The sequence below is a fragment of the Ctenopharyngodon idella genome, chromosome 16 (genome assembly GCF_019924925.1).
Source record: "Ctenopharyngodon idella isolate HZGC_01 chromosome 16, HZGC01, whole genome shotgun sequence".
Lineage (NCBI taxonomy): Eukaryota > Metazoa > Chordata > Actinopteri > Cypriniformes > Xenocyprididae > Ctenopharyngodon > Ctenopharyngodon idella.
This window is the reverse complement of record NC_067235.1, coordinates 16,222,557-16,243,258: the sequence shown is the minus strand read 5'-3', so window position 1 is coordinate 16,243,258 and position 20,702 is coordinate 16,222,557. Positions and strand designations below refer to the sequence as shown.

The 20,702-nt window shown below is 37.2% G+C and overlaps 3 protein-coding genes across 5 annotated transcripts; 2 read left to right on the top strand and 1 right to left on the bottom strand.

The window, feature by feature from the left end:
- Positions 1-428: 428 nt before the first annotated feature.
- On the bottom strand, positions 429-8,094 carry si:ch73-54f23.4 (zinc-binding protein A33). Its single transcript, XM_051865040.1, has 6 exons — positions 7,928-8,094; positions 7,611-7,706; positions 6,562-6,795; positions 6,131-6,153; positions 5,871-5,986; positions 429-2,863 (listed from the first exon to the last, which is right to left on the bottom strand). The coding sequence occupies exons 1-6, from the start codon at positions 8,039-8,041 to the stop codon at positions 2,301-2,303; spliced, it is 1,146 nt and encodes a 381-aa protein (XP_051721000.1). The 5' UTR covers positions 8,042-8,094; the 3' UTR covers positions 429-2,300.
- Positions 8,095-9,607: 1,513 nt separating this feature from the next.
- Positions 9,608-15,859, top strand: ino80e (INO80 complex subunit E). Of its 2 annotated transcripts, XM_051865031.1 has the most exons (8): positions 9,608-10,079; positions 10,164-10,234; positions 10,332-10,384; positions 10,498-10,570; positions 11,603-11,720; positions 13,618-13,716; positions 13,911-14,119; positions 15,748-15,859. In XM_051865031.1, exons 1-7 carry the CDS (start codon positions 9,999-10,001, stop codon positions 14,115-14,117), a joined length of 702 nt encoding a protein of 233 aa, XP_051720991.1. In that variant the 5' UTR covers positions 9,608-9,998; the 3' UTR covers positions 14,118-14,119; positions 15,748-15,859. The 2 variants fall into 2 exon arrangements, with proteins under 2 accessions (XP_051720991.1, XP_051720992.1); XM_051865032.1 differs by lacking the exon at positions 13,618-13,716.
- A 236-nt stretch (positions 15,860-16,095) lies between these two features.
- Positions 16,096-20,477, top strand: LOC127496979 (uncharacterized). 2 transcript variants are annotated; one of them, XM_051865030.1, is made up of 2 exons: positions 16,096-16,664; positions 18,293-20,477. In XM_051865030.1, exons 1-2 carry the CDS (start codon positions 16,368-16,370, stop codon positions 19,574-19,576), a joined length of 1,581 nt encoding a protein of 526 aa, XP_051720990.1. In that variant the 5' UTR covers positions 16,096-16,367; the 3' UTR covers positions 19,577-20,477. The 2 variants fall into 2 exon arrangements, with proteins under 2 accessions (XP_051720990.1, XP_051720989.1); XM_051865029.1 differs by having other exon boundaries at positions 18,290-20,477.
- The last annotated feature ends 225 nt before the right edge of the window (positions 20,478-20,702 follow it).

Below are 20,702 nucleotides of genomic sequence, written 5' to 3'. Positions count from 1 at the left end.
GGTTTGAGGACGAAAAACATACTAAGCACAATGTTCTCTCACCATTCATGATTTTTAACACGCACTCACCACATTCGGCAGGTCTTGCGGCTGTCAGGCCTGACATGGCGCTCCTGTGACTGCGAGACATTTCCAAAAAAAAAACAGATAGTGCTTTCTGCCCTTGTAGTCAACCACATTCAAAGTCAATCAACTGTCCCTCTAGCTTTCTCTTCCCTTCTCCCTTGGCCTGTTGGTGGCAGGGTGCAGTGGGGCCCTCCCTCTTCTTTTTTCTTTTCTGCCCCTCCAACAGCACATAGTTTCCAAAGTAGTTCCTGGGCATGGCTGAATGCAACAGACGTGTCTTATTTATAGACAGGTAATGGTAAACAGGTTACTATAGTCTTATTCTGTATATATAGGTTATAGTCTGTCAGCAGGCACAGAAATATAATTCCTTTTTTATTATTTTTTCATTGCTTTCCATTTTATTGTGCCAGAACATTCATTAATGCATGCACAAATAATGAGTTGCATGCAGTTTGCATGATAAATTACACATATTTTATTAATAAAGTGTATACAAATAAATCAACATCACATAAAAATAAAAAATTCTGTCATTATTCACCCTAATGAAATTCCAAACTTCTTCAAACCGATTGTCCTATGTAGGGTCATAGGGATACTGGAGTATACTCAGCATCCTGGGCCAAAGGTAGGGAAACACCCTGGCCATTCCAACCATACTTGAGAAAAACTAGATATACCTTACAGCGAAAATGACTCAATTACAAGTTAAAAGTCACCAATTCCAGTACAACTTGAGTAAAAGACTCGGCACTTAAGTTTTTTATTCGTACTGAATTTAAGCTCAAAGATGCACTAGTCCACAACACCTAAGAGAGATGCCAGTGAAAAACAAGAAACAGCTGATTTGTGAGGAGGGAAATCACATGTTTATTTTCTAAAATTAAAATAAAACACCTCAATACTGCAATAAATCAAAGACACAACAGCCTCTTGAACGTCTACAAACACTCAAGTCTCAGTTAAGTTCAAGTGCTCAAAAAGGCCATAAGTAAACCAATATCCTTCAAAAAAATGCTCTTCAACATCACAAATTATTAAAATAATGTTGAGTAAAATCAAAGCCTACTTGCACTGGACATCATTGGCCTCATCACCTACTGCAGCCATGTCCTTATCTAGTATATAAAACACCTGCGATTCAGCAACTACCTGCTACCAACCAAGTAGTCTTGTTGACATGTTTGGGTGAGTAAAGGCAAAATGCACAAGTTATAGTACCTTCAATGCCCTGTAAATTGCAATATCGCTTCTTCTGTAGCAAAAATAAACTGCTTCAGAAAAAGTTAGGTGCCATGCAAAATGTGCATTTTACTGTCTCCTATGAGGCCTACTGTATGTCTTTGAGGGAAACCCAGGTTACACAGAGGAAAGCCACAGCAAGACAAGAAGATCATGCAAACGCCACACAGAAAGGCCTCCTGGTTCAGCTGGGACTTGAACCCGGGACTCTATTACTGTGAGAAAACAGTGCTTCCCACTGAGCCACCCAAAGATAATTGGATATTCCCAGGAAGTCTCCAATTCAAGTACTAAGTTCTAACCAAGTCAAACCCTGGTTAGCTTCTGAGATTAGATGCTTGTATAGTTGTAATACATTGATATAGTAGTTCATTGTGACAACAGCTTGTCAAGCTAAAAAAAAAAAAAAAGCCCTATAAATGTTGTCCATATGTTTGTGGCTCTCAAACCAAATAAAGTGCCTATGATGCAGGCTGGACGTCAATAAAATCAAAGTTTATTGGTTTTCGAGAGTCTCATAATCAACATCATGATGCCAAACCATATTTGCATACCGTTTTGGAACAAGTAAATAATGACAGAATTAACAAGTGCAATCATTCAATCCCATAATGCACCTCAATAACAAGTGTACAACCGAGGTACACTCAGTGGCTAGCTGCAACAGAATATTCATGCACTGTGAGCATCGCGCCAAATTAATTCTTGTGTCTTGCCAGAAGATTATTGCATTCAGAGTCCAAATTCACTCATTTTCATTCACTAAGTGGACTATATTAGTAGAGTAATGTAGGGAATAGTGAATGAGGGTGTATGGGGGGGCGATTTCAGATACAGACACTATTTATTGTTACTTAAACAGTTAATCCAAACACAACTACACAGCAAAAACTGCTCTATAGCTTTATAGGTATACAAGCTGCTTCAGTATTTCAAACTGTGTCAGCAGTAGGTGGGAAAACCAAACATCTATTTCCTATGTCAATCCCTCAGAGTGATGGATGGAAGATGGAAAGAGGAGCGCAGTTCTTTCCATCATCATCGTCACATGGGTTGTAGAATGGATAGAGCGGCACTAGAACAGTCCCCATGTAGAAGGAGAAGAGTGGTGTCATGGTGACAGCGTTGTAGAAAGACACCTCCTCATTATCACAGTCCAGGAAGATGCCGATGCGGATGGGGAGGGCGTATGAGAGCACCTGTGTGGGCTTTGGGTGGGTGCAGGCCATGATCGAGCCATTTCTCAGGGACAGCGTCCACAGTCCATTTAATGTGGAGGAAGAGTCCATCTCCCCACGATGCACATCCGCTCTGGCCACACCCACTCGCCAGGCGGACTTGCCCTTCACCTCCACCTCCCAGTAATGACGGCCATGAGTGAAGCCCTCTGAGCCCATCACGCAGTAGTAGTAGTGGAAACGCTTCGGGTTCCTCTCATCTGGGTTCTCCTTAGGCAGCACATTGTCCTCATTGAAAGTAACTGATGTCCTCTCAGCAGATAAGGTCAAGAGGGGATGTGCCGTTTCAGGGTCAAAAGTCAACGTGGATATGTCTGTGTATAAAAATGAGGTAAAGTACAAACTTCAGTAATAGTAATCAGTGATATGTAGTACAATAAATGTTTGTAATGTAACAAACATTACATCTATTAGCCTAAAGTGGTGATGTTTTGTTCATGAGTGATTCAATGTTTTGAAAGAATCGTTCATGTCCATTTCCATGAACGGACTTATACTTTTTGTCTCTTCTTTTTGAAGCATGTGAGTGCTTTACTACAACCCGAATTTTAAATTTGAATAAAATGAAAACTAAAAGACTTACAAATCACATGAGCCAATATTTAATTAACAATTGAACATAGATAACATAACAAATGTTTAAATGTTTTACACTTTTATCCACTAAATGAGCTCATTTCAAATTTGATGCCTGCTACAGGTCTCAAAAAAGTTGGCACGGGGGCAATAAATTGCTGAAAAAGCAAGAAATTTTGAAAAGATTTAGCTGGGTGAACATCTAGCAACTAATTAAGTTAATTGATATCAGGTCTGTAACATGATTAGCTATAAAAGGGATGTCTTAGAGAGACAGAGTCTCTCAGAAGTAAATATGGGCAGAGGCTCTCCAATCTGTGAAAGAGTGCGTAAAAAGATTGTGGAAAACAATGTTCCTCAACGTCAAATTGCAAAGGCTTTGCAAATCTTATCATCTACAGTGCATAACATCATCAAAAGATTCAGAGAAACTGGAGAAATCTCTGTGCGTAAGGGACAAGGCCGGAGACCTTTATTGGATGCCCGTGGTCTTTGGGCCCTCAGACGACACTGCATCACTCATCGGCATGATTGTGTCAATGACATTACTAATGGGCCCAGGAATACTTCCAGAAACCACTGTCGGTAAACACAATCCGTCGTGCCATCTGCAGATGCCAACTAAAACTCTATCATGCAAACAGGAAGCCTTATGTGAACATGGTCCAGAAGCGCCGTTGTGTCCTGTGGGCCAAGGCTCATTTAAAATGGACTGTTTCAAAGTGGAAAAGTGTTCAATGGTCAGACGAGTCCAAATTTGATATTCTTGTTGGAAATCACGGACGCTGTGTCCTCCAGGCTAAAGAGGAGGGAGACCTTCCAGCGTGTTATCAGCGTTCAGTTCAAAAGCCAGCATCTCTGATGGTATGAGGGTACATAGGTGCATACGGTATGGGCAGCTTGCATATTTTGGAAGGCACTATGAATGCTGAAAGGTATATAAAGGTTTTAAAGCAACATATGCTCCCTTCCAGACAACGTCTATTTTAGGGAATGCCTTGTATATTTCAGCAGGACAATGCAAAACCACATGCTGCAGCTATTACAACAGCATGGCTTCGTCGTAGAAGAGTCCGGGTGCTGAATTGGCCTTCCTGCAGTCCAGATCTTTCACCTATAGAGAAAAATACGTCAAAGACGACAACGAACTCTTCAGCAGGTGGAAAACTATATAAGGCAAGAATGGGACCAAATTTCAACACCAAAACTCCAGAAACTCATAACCTCGATGCCCAGACGTCTTCAATTTTTTTTTTAAAAGAAGAGAAGATGCTACACCATGGTAAACATGCCCTCGTCCCAGCTATTTTGAGAACTGTAGCAGGCATCAAATTTGAAATGAGCTCATTTTGTGCATAAAATTGTAAAATTTCTCCGTTTAAACATTTATTATATTATCTATATTCTGTTGTGAATAAAATACTGGCTCATGTGATTTGAAAGTCCTTTAGTTTTCATTTTATTCAAATTTAAAAAATTCGGGTTGTATTTTCAAAGACTGACTATTGCATTGTAAGATAATCTTATCAGCAAGACTTTTCTTTCCCTGTTTCTCCCTGTTTTCTCTCTCCTGGTCTTTAAGGCTGCAAAAGTAGAACGGAGAAGAGTTGTTATTGTTTCATCACACATATGTTTTTAATGTACGCTATGTATATGTGTGTGTTACTTGGAAAGCAGCCAAGGCTAGGAAAGAGGGCCATAAATCTGCTCTGGGAAGAATGGTTACTTGACTGGAAGTTGACCATATTTAGACTTGTTTTTCTATATGTACCACATTCCTATATCATGAAAGTATATTCTCATTGGACAGTTGCTACACCACCCTCTGAACATGTATAAAAGCCATGTACAGCAGTAAGATTGGGAGAAGGTTTTGTGAACGGATTGGCTTCATGTTCATGATTCTTTTCCCATAGGCCTATATGCATTCAATGAGTAAAAAAGACAAACTGAGAATGAGGCACGACAAGGGACAATAAACGGAGATTAAAATAATCTTATATGCATGAAATAGCTTTCGAGCATTCTGAAGGAGGATTTCACTAGATGAACCTACTGAACAAATCAATGATTTGAGTCTGAACAAGACTTCAATGAACCCTCGCATGCTTCCCTACTATACAGCTGGCTAAAAACAGTATGTGACAAGAGTAGGATGTTCGAATTCACCATTCTTATAAAAGGGTAGGAAAAAAGTACCCTACTACTTCCGATGAGATTCCGAAGTGTACATACGTTGCACACTTTACTATCCCATGAGGCCACAAGAGAGGATCTGTGAATGGCAGTAAAGCGACGCAACTGACGCTGGTAGGTCACATGACAACATGGCGATTGTAGTATTTGCGGCTTAAGTTTAGACTACACGCATTCATATTTTACAGAACTCACATTTTTAGCGATCACAAACTAATTATGTATTCAAAATAAGTACCTACTCAGAGAGTATGCGATTTCATACACAGCCAATGTTTTAATGAATCACCTGAATAAATGATATCAATATCAATCATAACACAAAAACTCATCTGTCGCCACCTACTGGCGATGTAGCCTGCAGAAATGGTCACTGAACTAATCATTTTAGTGAATGGATTAAAAAGATTCAAGTTACTGGTATGAATCAAAATCCCCACCACTATAGTGAGATGTTTAGCTCTAAAGTAAAGGAAATTAAAATATTTGAGATTGTTATTTAATATGTAATATAATAATGTAATATTATTTAATATTTAGTCTCAATACTTGGGTAGAGGGATGTTTTCATGTGTTTCCAGATCCGGTACTGAATGGGTCCCACAAACTGACCAGAGAGGATTTCGGTGTCTATTGGGGCAGGGCGAATGAAATTCACCTCACATCTAATAGAAGAAAAATAATGAGAGATAAACAAGAAAGGAGGTAGATGATGATCAGTTTGCAATAATGAGAAAAGTTACAACGATTATGATAATATGTGAATTAGAGACCAAGAGAGAAAGAATAGACATAGAAAAAACACTTACCTTTTCAGAAGCTCTTTGATTTCCTAAATGGATAAAAATATAGTGCTTAGAGTATGAACCTTCAGATTCAAAGTCATGTTTCACTGCCTGAATACAGCAGTCAGCACTTCAGATTCCTCACTCCTTCAATCATGTGATTGTTTAGGCACTTGATCTGAACTGTGTCAAATGGCATCTAGTATGTTCTGTGGGTGTCTATTGCACTGCATGAACGAACTATGAAAGTAATTTTAGAGTAAATATATGATGTGGTAAAAGAAGATGATGCAATAACAGTTAAATAAAATAAACTTTAAATTAGGCAATCCATAGAGGATAAGGAATCATTTCCTTGCCTGCGCAGGTCACACCGACCAAACTACTTAAAGCTTAAAGATAAAGGCTTTCACTGCTTAGGCTGTCAGTTCATACAATTTAAAATGGAAATCCACCTTCAGAAGTTTGGGACTGTCATCTTCTCGCAGTTTGCAATTCAGTGTCTCGATGGCTCTCTCTAGATCTCTACCCTGCATGGCAATCTTTTTCTCTCTGTCTTTTAAGATCTTTATTCGTCTGTCCCTTTCCTTCTTCAGTCGTTCCAGGTCCGTCTCCTCCTCCTCATCTAAGAATCGATGGAGGTTTTGGAACTCTGCTCGGATTTCATGCTCTATCTCTTCAAATCTGGTCTGTGAGAGAGAGGAAAGGAGAGACATTAATGACATAATGAGAAACACAGCGGAAAAGACACTAATAACTTAAAAGACTAATAACTCTGGAGAAATGAGCAGGCTGATATTAGCTTACTAATGAAGTTAGTGCTCAAATTTAATACCAGAAAAGATGCTGGGGGTCTGCAGAAAATTTAAGAGAAAAAATGTACAAAAAAGGAATACATAAATAAAGTGGTTTCAAAGACTCGTCAGAAATCATGAAATTAATCACATGACAGCCAGAGTTATGTTTTCCCTCAGGTTTATACATCTAACATTAATAGTTCATAGTGGGTTAAAAATGTGTCATATTAATAGAAAGTAAATAATGTATAATATTTTACACATATTTATCATTTTTACATTGTAAACAGGTCTTTATATATATAGCTTCTATTATTGGAAGGGGTGATCATATTGCCAGAGTTTATTTTTATGATAATGTATTCAATACTTCAATGAGCTCATTGTTTTCATTGTAAATTTTTACATTGTTTAAATTAATAGATTGTTACCTGCATGATTTGTATATGTAAATTCCTGAAATTACATAACTTGCACAGAGTCACCTCTGATAACAGATCACTTGTAATGTTGACATGCATTTTCTGTAAAGCTACTTTGAAACGATATGAATTATGAAAAGTTCTGTACAAATATAAATTGAATAATGACTTTCCTCATATATATTTTGTGAGTTGTCTTTCCATGTAAGCCAGTCTTAAGGAAAGACTATTAATACACATTCAGTCACACACAATACAAGTATTACAAAAGTAATTAATCGGTACCTCAACCTCCAGTGCGTCCACAAAGGCGTCTTTCTCAGCTTCATAACATTCATCAATTTCATGTTTAATTTTTTTAATCGCCTTAATAAGCTTCTCCTGAAACACAAACACAAAATGTAACAAGCTCACTCGGTAAATACACTAACTGATACAGTTTATAACCATAAATGTAATCCATACAACAGATTTATTCTTCTCAGAAAGTCCAAATAACGCATTTAAGCTGTCGTCCCACTTAGAACATTCCAGAAATAAAAACAATTTACTCTGTGTATTTCACCTTGCTATGACATATGAAGGTGACATTTTATTCTTACCTTTTGGGCGCAAAGGAGGGAGTTGTTAAAGTTGTTGTTTGTGTCCTTCATGTGATTTGTGTGCATTCCAGTTTTCCTTGTCAGAACAAAGCAGACAGAACTCTGGGATCTCATATGTGAGAGAGAGAGGGGTTAAATCAAGCTGAGTGATAGGTGTGTATAGAGTTTAAAGAGAGAAGGGAGAGAGAGGGGGAAGGACAAAGGCAATACGAGGGTAATATATCAAAGGAGGGTGACAGACTGTTTGGTCAGAGACTGGATGTTACCAGCACACGACCAACTTAAGTCTGCACTGAACGATTTAAGTTAAAAATAAGTACAGTATAATATCTTTAATGGCTTGAGACATAATTTAACTTCACATTATAGAATATCAACAATGAGAAGAAAAGCAGAGGGAGGTATTGTGGGGTCCACAGCTGTCTCGCTGCACTGCATGAGCAATTTATGGAAGTGAGGGAAGAGATTTTCTATTTCTGTCTGCAACAAGAGCCAACGTCAGAGAACAGAGGCAGACTATTACAGGCAGCAAGACAGAGAGAATGGATATTGGGGGGCTTATGTTTCACGCTATAAGGGGTCTGACACATAGATTTTGTCTGTGTGTGTGTATGCACAAATGATATATAACAGCAGACAAATGTGAGTGTGTGCCTGTGTTGTATGTGCAAACAGAGGAAGATTATGTTTCATAAAGAGCAGTCTGTCTGACAAAGATTTTTCAAATATTTCTGTGAAATAGTTGAGGGCAGAGCTGAATGACAAGAAAAAAATCCTTTGTGGTTTACGTCATCTCTCTCTCTCTCTCTCTCTCTCTCTCTCTCTCTCTCTCTGTGTGTGTGTGTGTGTGTGTGAGCACTGCTCAACCAAGGCAATGTATTATTCATGGATCTGTCCTGAGTGTGACTGCTGAGACGAAGAAGCAGACTCAGTAAAAGAGGAGTGCAATCATTTTAAATGCACAGTCAACATAAGACACTTCAAAATGGTCAAATTACACAGGGTTTTTAGAACATCATGTTATTGGACAGTGGCTCTCAGATTCTTTTGAGACCAAGAGATTTCCTCATCTTCTACTGCAATGATGCTGTTTGTTGTCATACATTTTTACTGGGCTAACAGAAACTAGGAGTGTCAATAGCTTAAAACAGTTAAATGTAATTACATTTTAATTTTTTACATTATTAATTTATTTCAGAATTATATATTTTTTTAAAAGTAATAAAATAATTGTGTGTTCTTCAATAAAATCAATATTATTGGGAAAGGAAAAAAAAAATGTAATGACAGTTACCCCTTGATATACTGCATTTACCATTTTTAATATCGCATTTTACCATTTTATTTTACATTATTATATTACAACTTATTTTGAATCATTTTTGGATGCGTAATGAGGCCCTCTAGTGGACACCAACAAAATTAGTTACATTCACGCTGATGCATGAATTTAATTTGAATGCATTTATTTTGTTAATGTAAATTTTATTATTTGTCCTATATTATATTATATTATATTATATTATATTATATTATATTATATTATATTATATTATTATTGTACTGTTAGGGGTGTGCTCTAATAAAGTATAGTCGAGAAAGGACATTGATACTCATACTATATGGCGAATCATAGCATTTTTTTCAGTGAGATTTAATGAGATTTGCCTGCATTACCCGTTTCCTGTACGTAGTACGTTGACAGCGGAAGTAAACAAAGAGCACGTCGCAGTCAAGCGCTGTATCTGACTTGCGAGAGATTGGTCCTTATTGTCATTGTTAAATGTTCTGTAATTTTGTTTGGCATATTAGATTATTACATAGTCACTGTCTTCGTCAATACTTGTTTGTTAGACTCGACAAATGCATAATTTGTTAATTCTTTATCTTGTTTGTTATGTAGCGCTAGCGTGGCTAACAGAGCAGTAGTAGTTTCTTTAAATCTTTTTGAGTCTATTAAATCCTTTTGGACAAACAAAGACATTAACATATGGACAGTTTCGGTTTCGAATCAATATAAAGTAGCAAAATCATCTGAAAACGAGGGCATATCTCCATTAAAGTATCAAAAATGAACGGACAAGCTGAAGTAGAGGTGGATTACAAGAGAAAATACAAAAATCTCAAACGCAAATTAAAGTTTCTAGTATATGTGAGTATCTTTTTCTTCAGTGTTCGTTTTTTATTTGTCATTTCAAAATGCTTGTTAATCCCTTGTCTTTATTTCTCTGTTCAGGAGCAAGAGTGTTTTCAGGAGGAGTTGAGAAGAGCTCAGAGGAAACTATTAAAAGTTTCTAGAGACAAAAGGTAAAACCCGTAGTCTTCTTATCAAAGTTATCAAATGCTTCACATTTATTTGACCCACTGATTCATACACAGAACTGAACGCTTTTGTTTGTATCAGTTTTCTGTTGGACAGGCTGTTGCAGTATGAAAGAGTGGATGAAGAGTCTTCTGGTAGGTCTTATCTGATGCTTATCAGATAAGTATCATAGAATGCTAAAATGCTTATCTGATTACCTCGAGGAAACCTCAGGGATTCTGTGTGCTGAGAGTGTTTTTGTTTTCAGACTCTGATGCGACAGTTTCCTCAGACAGCGATGGAGAGGGAGCCAGAGAGAGAGACAGGGATGCAGGGAAAAAGTGAGTCTACAGCAAGTGGATTTATGTTTGGATTTGACTAATGTAAAACATTAGAAAAATAACTGGTAAAGTGTAACACTTTCATTTTTGCCCCTAAATAAAATGTATACACTACCGTTCAAGTTTAGGCTCAGCAAGATTTTTTTTTTTTAAGAAATTCATGTTTTTATTCAACAAGGATTCAGCTAAAAAAAACACTTTAAGTAGCAAACCGTTTTCAACATTGATAATAATAAAAAAATGTTTCTTGAGCACCAAATTGTCATATTAGAATGATTTCTGAAGGATCATGTGACATTGAAGACTGGAGTAATCATGCTGAAAATTCAGCTTTGCCATCACAGGATTAATTCACATTTTAAAATACCATTTTAAATTGTAATAATATTTCACCATATTACAGTTTCACTGTATTTTTGGTCAAAAAAATGCAGCCTTGATGAGCATAAGAAACATTTTAAATATCTTACCGACCCCAAAACTATAAATAGATACCCTTTATGGATTGTTGACATTTTATGGATGTATGCCTTTTGAATTTTGCAATAATCAAAATTGCATGAGCACATTGCATTTGTTGTGCAAACACTACAAGGGTTTTAAAACAAAACAAGGGTTTTAAAATGTGCCAGTTACATGCTACTTATAAGAAATAACCATCCAATTGGTAAGGATTTGTAAAAACACATGAATGTATATGCACATCTATAGTAACTCATAAGCAATGACAGATAATTTGCTTTTGAATAGCTTTGAATAAATATATTTTGAAAAAAGATAATTCTACTAAATAAAAAAATGTAAATTAAATACACATACTCGCCTGAAATAACTCATTTGTTTTAAATGTTTGGGGTGTTATTAAATTACATTTGAGACAAGTATGGCAACTTTTCAGATTTTTTGTTGTTGTTGTGCTATTCCTTTTATCAAGCTAACATGTTATGCGTGTCACTGCTATTGCATATTTTTTTAATCTTTATACAGTAGCTCTGTGTTTTTAATCTTTTTTTTTTTTTTTTTTTTTTTCAGGAGGAGAAGTCCTGGAGTTCCTCCCGTCCCGTCGGCCTCATCTCCTCATCTCTCACTCCTGTCCCGTTCTGGTGCGGTTCCTCTCCAGTCATCTGCTCCAGCACAGTACCTCAACACAGTGAGTACATCACACCTCCATAATCACTCCACAGGTCTCATACATACTGCACTCATGCTTTTCAGTTACTCACATTAGCTATGTTTCCATCAAAGGTTTGCGATTTTCTAACTATTGCACAAAAGTGGGATATCAAAACAATTGCGAATAAAGTACCGTTTCCATCCCATTTGTCAAAGAGAACAAAATCGTCACTTCCTGGGAAATTGGTGCAAAATATCTGTAATAAAAACGACAGTTGCTGAAATCAGGGAACCCACTGTGACTCTTTTTTTGTACATCGTAATTTACTTGCGCCTCAGAGGGCACAGATAAAACAGATTAAATGCTGTCATGTTATCTTGTATTCAGATGCCTTGCAGACAGTTCTGGGAGGTAATTATACCTAACCATTTTGATAACAGACTTTGACTCAGGCATTTCAGAATGACCAAAACATCATTTGAGATAGTGTGCAATTAAATTTGTCTGCCGGTTAGTCCAATTATCTAATCACATCCTCACGCCAAAGTCACATGAGTTTTCCCACATCAAGGGATTTATTCGGTAAATGCTTTTCCATTATAATTTATGCGTATCACTTCTTATAGGATAAAAAATGATACGCCTCAATTGAGCACATAAGTTTTAGAATTTATGCTAGGGCTGCAAAATATTGGAAAAAACTGACATTGTGATATTTTGTTTTTCTGTGATATATATATATATATATATATATATATATATATATATATATATATATATGTATATATATATTTATATAATCATTCTAGAATGTTTGGCATAATTTTTTAGGGGAGTGAATCTGCATAAAAGATAAACAAATTACAAGCATAGATAAATACAATAGAGCAAAGATACAAATTAAATAAATAGTGCTTTATGTTTTTTTAGGTAAGTCTAACAGTATTCAGGTACAGAAATTGAATAATCAAATGTAAATTAACACTGCATAGTCTTCACTGCATAAATTAAATATAATTAATCTTTGTTAAAGCTACAAAAGTGATTTTCTCTTTGTATTTTGTTGTTGGATGAACTTTAATGACACAGACAGCAGCAGGTATTTATAAGGCTGCTGTCACTTTAAGACCGAATGCACGGATCCAATATAATGATACGCATCTGTTTTTTACTTTCACGTAAGCCATAAGAGACCGTGTTTACGAGGATACTTGCCGAAATGGGCATTTTGACATAATTTTGCGTGTATGTATCCGTTCAAGCACAAATAGACGCGGATGAGAACGAAATTCTGTGTTCGCGAGCTGTCGGCACAGCTCTGTGTGCGCGAGCTCAGAAAACAGCACGTGAGGTCCAAATTGAGTTCTCTTTCTTGTCTTCTTGCGCTCATATGGTTTAAAATCGCTTGAATGTTTAAACTGACAGGAACTAAAACAAGTGTAAATGATAAACTTTCGCTTTATGATGGTTAAACTTTGCAACTAATCCAAAGAATCAAATCCGTTTCGAACCGTGGCGCCTGGTCCATACGGATCAACTACGATCCCTTTCGCACATCCTGCACTGTGACTGTTGCAGATGCACACATCGCGATAACAATGCTAAAATGATAGCCCTAATTTATGATCATCTTGGCTTTTCCATCCAGCATCTTTTTATGCAATATCTCAAATTTCACATAAAAATAGGTGGATGGAAACTCAGCTACTGTTTTACATTCTGTTTTTGTCAGCTGTTAATTTGTCATTTTATTCATTTTTTTTTTCTCTCTTTTTGTCTTTTATCACCTCACCTGGTTTATGTGGACTTCACACACATCTCTCTGGGCACTCTGGGTGTGTGTGTGTGTGTGTGTGTGTGTGTGTGTGTGTGTGTGTGTGGGAATGACCGTTATTCTTTGGTGCATTGTGTGTGTGTGATTGTGGATGAGCAGTTACCCTTTCCTCCTGAGTATTTGGCTCCCTCTGCTGAGCGTGTGAAGAAAGAGAGAAAAACAAAACTGGCCAAACAGAGGAAAGACGGTTCAGGGAAGGTGAGAGAGGGACAGAGAGGTTGACGCTGGAAACACAATGGCCTAGATTCATGTGGCCATTATTGTTACACTGTTTGTCATTGTCTTTTAATAATCTTGGAGTTACAGTAAGATATTTCTCCATGCATTTTAGTTACCTGTTTCTGATATGCAGTCTAGTAACAAACATTTCTCTGCTTCTCCCTCTTATTCAGGTGGTTGGCCCACTCACGTCTAGTTACCCTGCAGGCGGTGGTGCAGCTGGGGCTGCGAGTGGGCCGTTCAGCTGGGTCCCACAGCAGATGCTGAGTGAGGATGCAGCCGAGGAAGAGGGAGACAGCGAGGGAGATAGTGACCAAGGAGAGGAGGAGAGAGGAGAGGGTGACGAGGCAGAGCTGGTCATTGACATACCCAATGAGTGAAGGTAATAGAAAAATACAGGCCTCTGTCAGCATTTAGCAGCAGCTACAATTACTGAAAAATCTTTCTGACTTTTCATCATTCTGGATTATATGTTATTAAATCCAGCTTAAAACTAAGACCTTTTTTGTCAGGCAGTATCATGCTGAATCTGGTATTACCTGTTGAAGAGATCTTGCAACCAATTTAATCTAAAACCAAGTTGCTTTTACTAGGCTCAACAATAAGAATGGCATGATAATGTTATCTAGTTGGCTAACATATGCTACTGTTTAAAAGTTTGGGGTTGATTAATATTTTTTAATGTTCTTAAAAGTCTCACCAAGGCTGCATTTATTTTATCAAAAATATAGTAAAAACAGGAACATTGTGAAATATTATTGCAATATAAAATAACTTTTCTATTTTAATATATGTTTATGTATTAACTTGAATCCTTTTTTTGAAATACTCCACACAACCACTGGTTTGCATGATAATGCCTTTATTTTATCATATTTTATAGTATAGCTTATTTTATATCGTTTTTAATACGTATTGCCTGCATTTAAGCTTGTTTAACAAATATTTATTTGTTATTTAACTAAATATTTATATTCTGTATCAGGCGTTCCCATCATGCAAAAAGACCAATGTGCCACTCGTTTAGGTGATTTACATTGCGCCCCTTTTATTTTTGCTTTGCATAAAAAAACGATATACAGAACAATAACGAATTTTAACATAAAATAAAATGTACACAAACCTGTGTTTTACCGAAGAAAAGCACCAATTTGACGGAGCTGCACTGCTCTCTCCTAAAGAGGTCGCAAAAAGCTCGCGATAAATAACTCAACCCCTGGGTTGTTCTGTCTGACCCAGGATCTGGGTAACACAAAAACTACCCAAACACTGGAAAAATAACCCCAAAAAAATGACCCAAAAGGTTCAACCCAGGACTTGGGTAGAAAAAATAACCCGACTTTTTTAGAGTGTATAAAAATTAATTGCTAAAAATGATAATTGATCTTTTTTTTAAATGAAAGTTGACAGCCAGAATATTCATTATTGATGTTGTTGAGCCCTGTTTTCTGAACCTGTTTTGCACACCTTATATTTTTAGAGTTCATTCAGATCTTTCCAGATTGATGGGTACTCTATTTATCCCATGTGGGTGGAGATTGACCGAGTTACCTGGATTTTGTGATACGTCATTAAGAATGCTTGATCTATGTTGTTAATGTTGGCGTTTGGTTGTGTAACAGATTGAGTTACTAAAAAACCCCTGACTCATCATGGATACTGGAGAGGCTCAGTCTTTAAAGACTGCTGAGCTGCAATACATTACCTGAAAGCATGCAGTAAATGTAGAGTTGTGCGACAGAATTTAGAAAATAAGGGAGGGAAAGAGAGTGAGCAGAACAAAGAGAGAGGAAAAACACACTGAGATTGAGAGAGCCACACCTATTTTACCCAGGAGCACATCAACACTAGTTCAGGCAAGTTGCTATGGGATTATTAATCATGCACACACACCAGCTGAACATGAACTAGGCACAACAGTATCTCTAACAGTTTAACATAATTCTTTTATGTCTTTAATAAAAGATATTATATCAATGCAATTAAATTCTCTCTTTTTTCTTCACACAGGTGCCAAAGGAAACTGCAAGCAAAACATTTCAGTTTTTCAAAATTATTTTTTGTTTAATGTTGTTTTAATGTCCTCTGCTAATTTTTTTTTTTATTAAATATTTAAAATCTATTCCCCTGTGTTTCTGTCTGTACTTTCTTTATGCTGAATACAGTTTTTGAGTCACTACACCAGCACCTCTGATTTGTGGGTACCAAATGAAATTCCAAATTTATGACTGAACATTTTTCCTGTTTGGCATGTAGACAATGTCAGAATGTTCTTTTGGCCAAAAAAATGACTTTAGCTGCAAAAATATCATGTTTTGCTAGTGTGGATGTTGGGGAATGCTGACACACAGGTAGTCATTAAGGCGTGTGAGAGGCGTGTGTACTGGTTTGTGTGCATTATAACAATACTAAGACGAGGTGTAGTCAGAAAGTGTGATTTGGAAAGGGAGGGATGGATGAAAGAGAGTGAGAGTGAAAGGGGGAGGGATGAAGAAGGTTAGATTGTGCCCAGACTCATTCTGCATTGCTGAAGAGAAAGAGAGAGAGTCTAGCAGGATCTTGTTTTGTGTAGCTGCTAGTTCAGCACTGTTAGCTGCAGTCTCTGCTTCGCTGTACCAAGGGTTTTGGCCATGCTGTTTGCTCTGCCCAGGCTCGCTGTGTTTATCTCTGCAGTGCTCTTCAATGGTGATGTAGTCTGGGCAAGTACACATACGGATCTTGATCCAGGGTTCCTCCAGTGTCAAGAGTGTTTTTTCAGAGGCACACCTCCACAATCACTGTCTGAGCTGGGTTTGGAGCAGAGGTGTCACAGACATCTGACCGGACGGCCTTTTGCATCTCTCTATAACACCAACTGCCAGACCACCGTCTATACGGCTCTTCACCTCAGCCTGAATAATGGATGGGGCAGAGGAGAGCAGAGCATGGTGAGACTGTGTTTTTCTCTCGCATAGTCACTGTCTTGGAGCTTTGTATAGACTTGAGCATGTTTATCTGCTAAAAAGGCATCGTTGTGATAGTGGTGTGGGCTCTTATTATCTTACAGCCACAGCTGTTGTACTAAGTGAGTATAAGAACCGGTAATAGATGTCTGAGTTTTTGACCAGAGAGTCGTGCTAAACAGCGTTCATTACGGTTTCTGCTGACATGCAAATGTACTAGGCTGTCAAGTCAAGTGGAAAGAGAAAAAAAAAATCCATTTTAGGGATGATTTTAGGATGGTCAGTATGAGCACTGAAGAAAGCATGGACTGAAATGTCTGCTCTCTGCTCTGTTTTTAAGACACTGCACATTTTTCACATGCATAAGTAAAATTAAAGATACATTTTTGATAGACCTTTTTTGATCTGATTGCATTTATTCAGTGTGCAGGCAACTTTGGCTACTTATATGGTCAATATGAAAATAAGAAACATGATTCTTATTTTTGTCCTTTCTGTAAATTTATTCAACACTTTAAAAATGCACTTCTATGATGAGCATGTTTTTATTTTGTGTATTAAAAGTAGTTTTTGTTACTTTTGATTTTCTTTTTAATATACAAATTAAAAACACTCATCATAGATGAGTAGTATTAAAGTCACTTTGTGAAGGAATTGTGTTTTTAATATTTTTATACTTAAATATACGTATATACATAAAACATTTATAATTTATAATATAAAACTGTATTTTTTTATATATATAACAAAATTGCTTTATTTGAAAAACATTGCAAAATCAGCAATGTGATATGACCACCATGCAGAAAACAAACAGGAAGTGATGTCATAGAAGATTTCCTGCTGACTTTGCATGCCAAGGCCAGTTGGACCTTTTTATGACAAGGCAGGGATAATTCCAGTTGTAAAATGTTGTGCATCTCCCCTAAGTCCTAATGAAAACTATGAATTACTTGAAAACCTTTTGGAAAATAAGGATTAATAATGAGAATATATATATATTATATGTGTATATATTTATATATATATATATATATATATATATATATATATAATGTTATAAAAGATTTTCATAAAACCAGCATCAATATATACATTTCTAAGATTTTTCTTTTCTTTATCATGGTCACTCTTATGGACCTTTGCAATAGAGTGATACAATGTACAGTAAAATGAAGGTAAAACTACAATATGTTGCGTAATCCTTTAAAACAGTCTGCATTTAATTAATGGGGCTATTCATGAAACTGACTCAGAACAGGTTTCATTCAGTCACGCCTCAAAACAAACATCTCATTCTTCTTTGTCAACCACAATCTCCCAATTTTCAAATTCTTGGTGGGAAAATTGTGTCATTTTTTACTTGAAACACAAAAAGAGAAGATATTTTGAAAAAATGTCAAGGTCAGTGGGATCCAGTATTCTTCAAAATATCTTCTGTTATGTTCTGCAGAAGAAAATGCAGGTTTGGAATGACATTAAGGCGAGTACTGTAAATGATGTAAATCATGATTGTGCATTTTTGTCTATTTATAGTGTGGAGAAATACACTGTATACTTTTGCAATTAAACAAGAAATTACATTGTACCCTTCTCTCTCAACACATCAGCAGGATTCCAAAGAAGAAATCAATGGAGATTCCCATGTGGCCATCCCAGCTCTTTACAGAGGAACCACCAATATGACCCCATCACCATCCAACTCCCCTCTCCTGAAATGGGATGTTCTGACAGCAGAGCTGATATGGAGCTCCATCGTACCGATGTGTTCAGAGACGAGTGGGGAAATTTATGTGCAGATTGGTGTGGGCGGGTTTAATGAGTGTGGGGGAAAATTATTGTGGTCAGCAGTGTGTTGTGCTGCTTCAGATGGAGATGCTAGTTTCAGTGTTGGGCTAGTGAAGGAGGGGGATGTAAGGGTGCTCAGCATTACGGCATTAGAGGAGCTGATAGGAGGTACAAGCCTGTTTTCAGAAGGTTGTGGTGAAATGGGACGTCAGGGAGAAGAACTTACGTCGCTCTTGAACAAGCAACTGAATGACATCAAAACACCCAACTCTAATGCACAAAGTGAAGAACACGTTGGCGTACAGAACACTCAGGAAGCAGGAACATCAGAATCAGAAAATGAGGAAGTGACAGAGCATGTTAATGGCGAAACCTCAAGCTACACATCTTCCTTGAGCTCAGACATGGACGTTGAGGAGAGCACCAATGAGACAGAGAGCTCAGGGTCTGCGCTAATCTACATTTTGTCTTCGACCATCTCTCTGCTTTATGCCCCTTTTTCTCCGATCGTAAACAAGGTCACTAACTTTCCCTTCCAGCTCACCTACGTTCTACAGGAAGATCTGGCAGTTCTGGCCTCAGTGCCTGGTGACAGCTACACTTTGGTAAACAACTTGTGCTCAGGAGTGTGTTCTGGGGTTTCATGCGTGTTGGGAACCTTGTACCAGACAGGAGAAACAAGCGTGTGCACCATTTACTCCTGCCTCAGTCCATTAGCCAGCAGCCTGGTCCTGGCATTCCAGGAGGGATTCACAGGAACGGGCACTCTGGCATCGGATGCCTTAGGGATTGTGACGGGAACAATGGGGAATGGTTTTAGGATCATCAGGATGGTTCTCGGGTCAGTCTGGGATCAGATGTTAGATTACCTGTGTGCCGTATCTTCAGAAATGGGCTACCAGGTGTCAACAGTAGGTAGTGGGATTGGAAAACTTACCTGGAGAAGTGGAAGAGGGGTGGGCCACCTGCTAAACATTGTTGCATCCATTGTAGGCGGAGTGGTGGAGAATACAATAACCAATGTCCAGGAAGCTTTCGGAGAGAGCTCAGGGGAATCATCCGAATCACAAATGCCTGAATTGCTGAAATCTGAAGTCGTCAGTGAATAGATTTAGATGAGTGTATATGCCTGTGTTAGATACCTTATTTGCATATTACACTACAAATAAAGTGCAACAGATCCCACCCACTTTTTCAGTTGGTTCTGGAAGTATTTTTCCCATTCATTTTTTCAATAGGGGTTTGTAAAAAGCAAACTAAACCAACCAGCTATGAGGTAAATCACAACATTACAAAATTTGATTTAAAGCAAAAATATTTGATAATCAGTCAAAAAGACAACTTAGCAGCTTTAATGAGAGAACTACAATCCCAAGAAGCATTGCGACATAATTTAACATAATTGAAATTGACAAAACAATGGGTAAGAGTTTAGGGAAACTGACTATTGTTCCTAAAGAGTTGGTGTGTTTTTTTAATTTTTTTTATTTGCTTGTTTCGATTCTCTGATTGGTGGAGATTTCTGTGCAGAATCATGGGTAATGTAGTTTTAACAGAAATTCCACTGTCAAACATGATTCTTTAAAAAATGTGAAATAATGGAACAATGCTGACTGGCGGCTTTTACAAAATACCATCAATTAACAACCTCGTAGCTCACAGTGTGTCTTAGCTATAGTTAAAAATCAATTCCCTGGTGAAATTGAATGGGATTTTTACTGCTAGAACCCAACTGTCACACTATATAGTGTCTTGTAGACTGGACAATGAATATTGACCATATGGCATGTGGATATGAATCATGAAACCTCTATTTTACAGTCTGCCTTAAAAGTAGGAAATGAATGGTGCACTGCAGGGTTTTCTGAGCCCATTTCAAGGTGCTGAGCAATGTTTATTAAGTGGCAAACAGATGATGTAATTGTTGGGAGATGTATGTCATTTCATCTGACATACAAAGGCCTTGCTGTGTCATGGTTTATATTCTGCAATAAAACCTCTTCTCTGTGAGTTATTCTCTGTGTCATTTATAGCCTAATATATAGTAAAATACCTTCTTCAAGGAAATCTATGTACATGTGTCTATACTGGAATCTCAATAAGACTTTAAACAGCAGAGAAAGGAAAATAGTTAAGGAACATATTTTTAATGTACCATCATCAATTGTACCAATATTAGAACAGCACCTGGCTGTACATAATCAAAATCATAAAGTGGAACCTTTATGAAGAGAT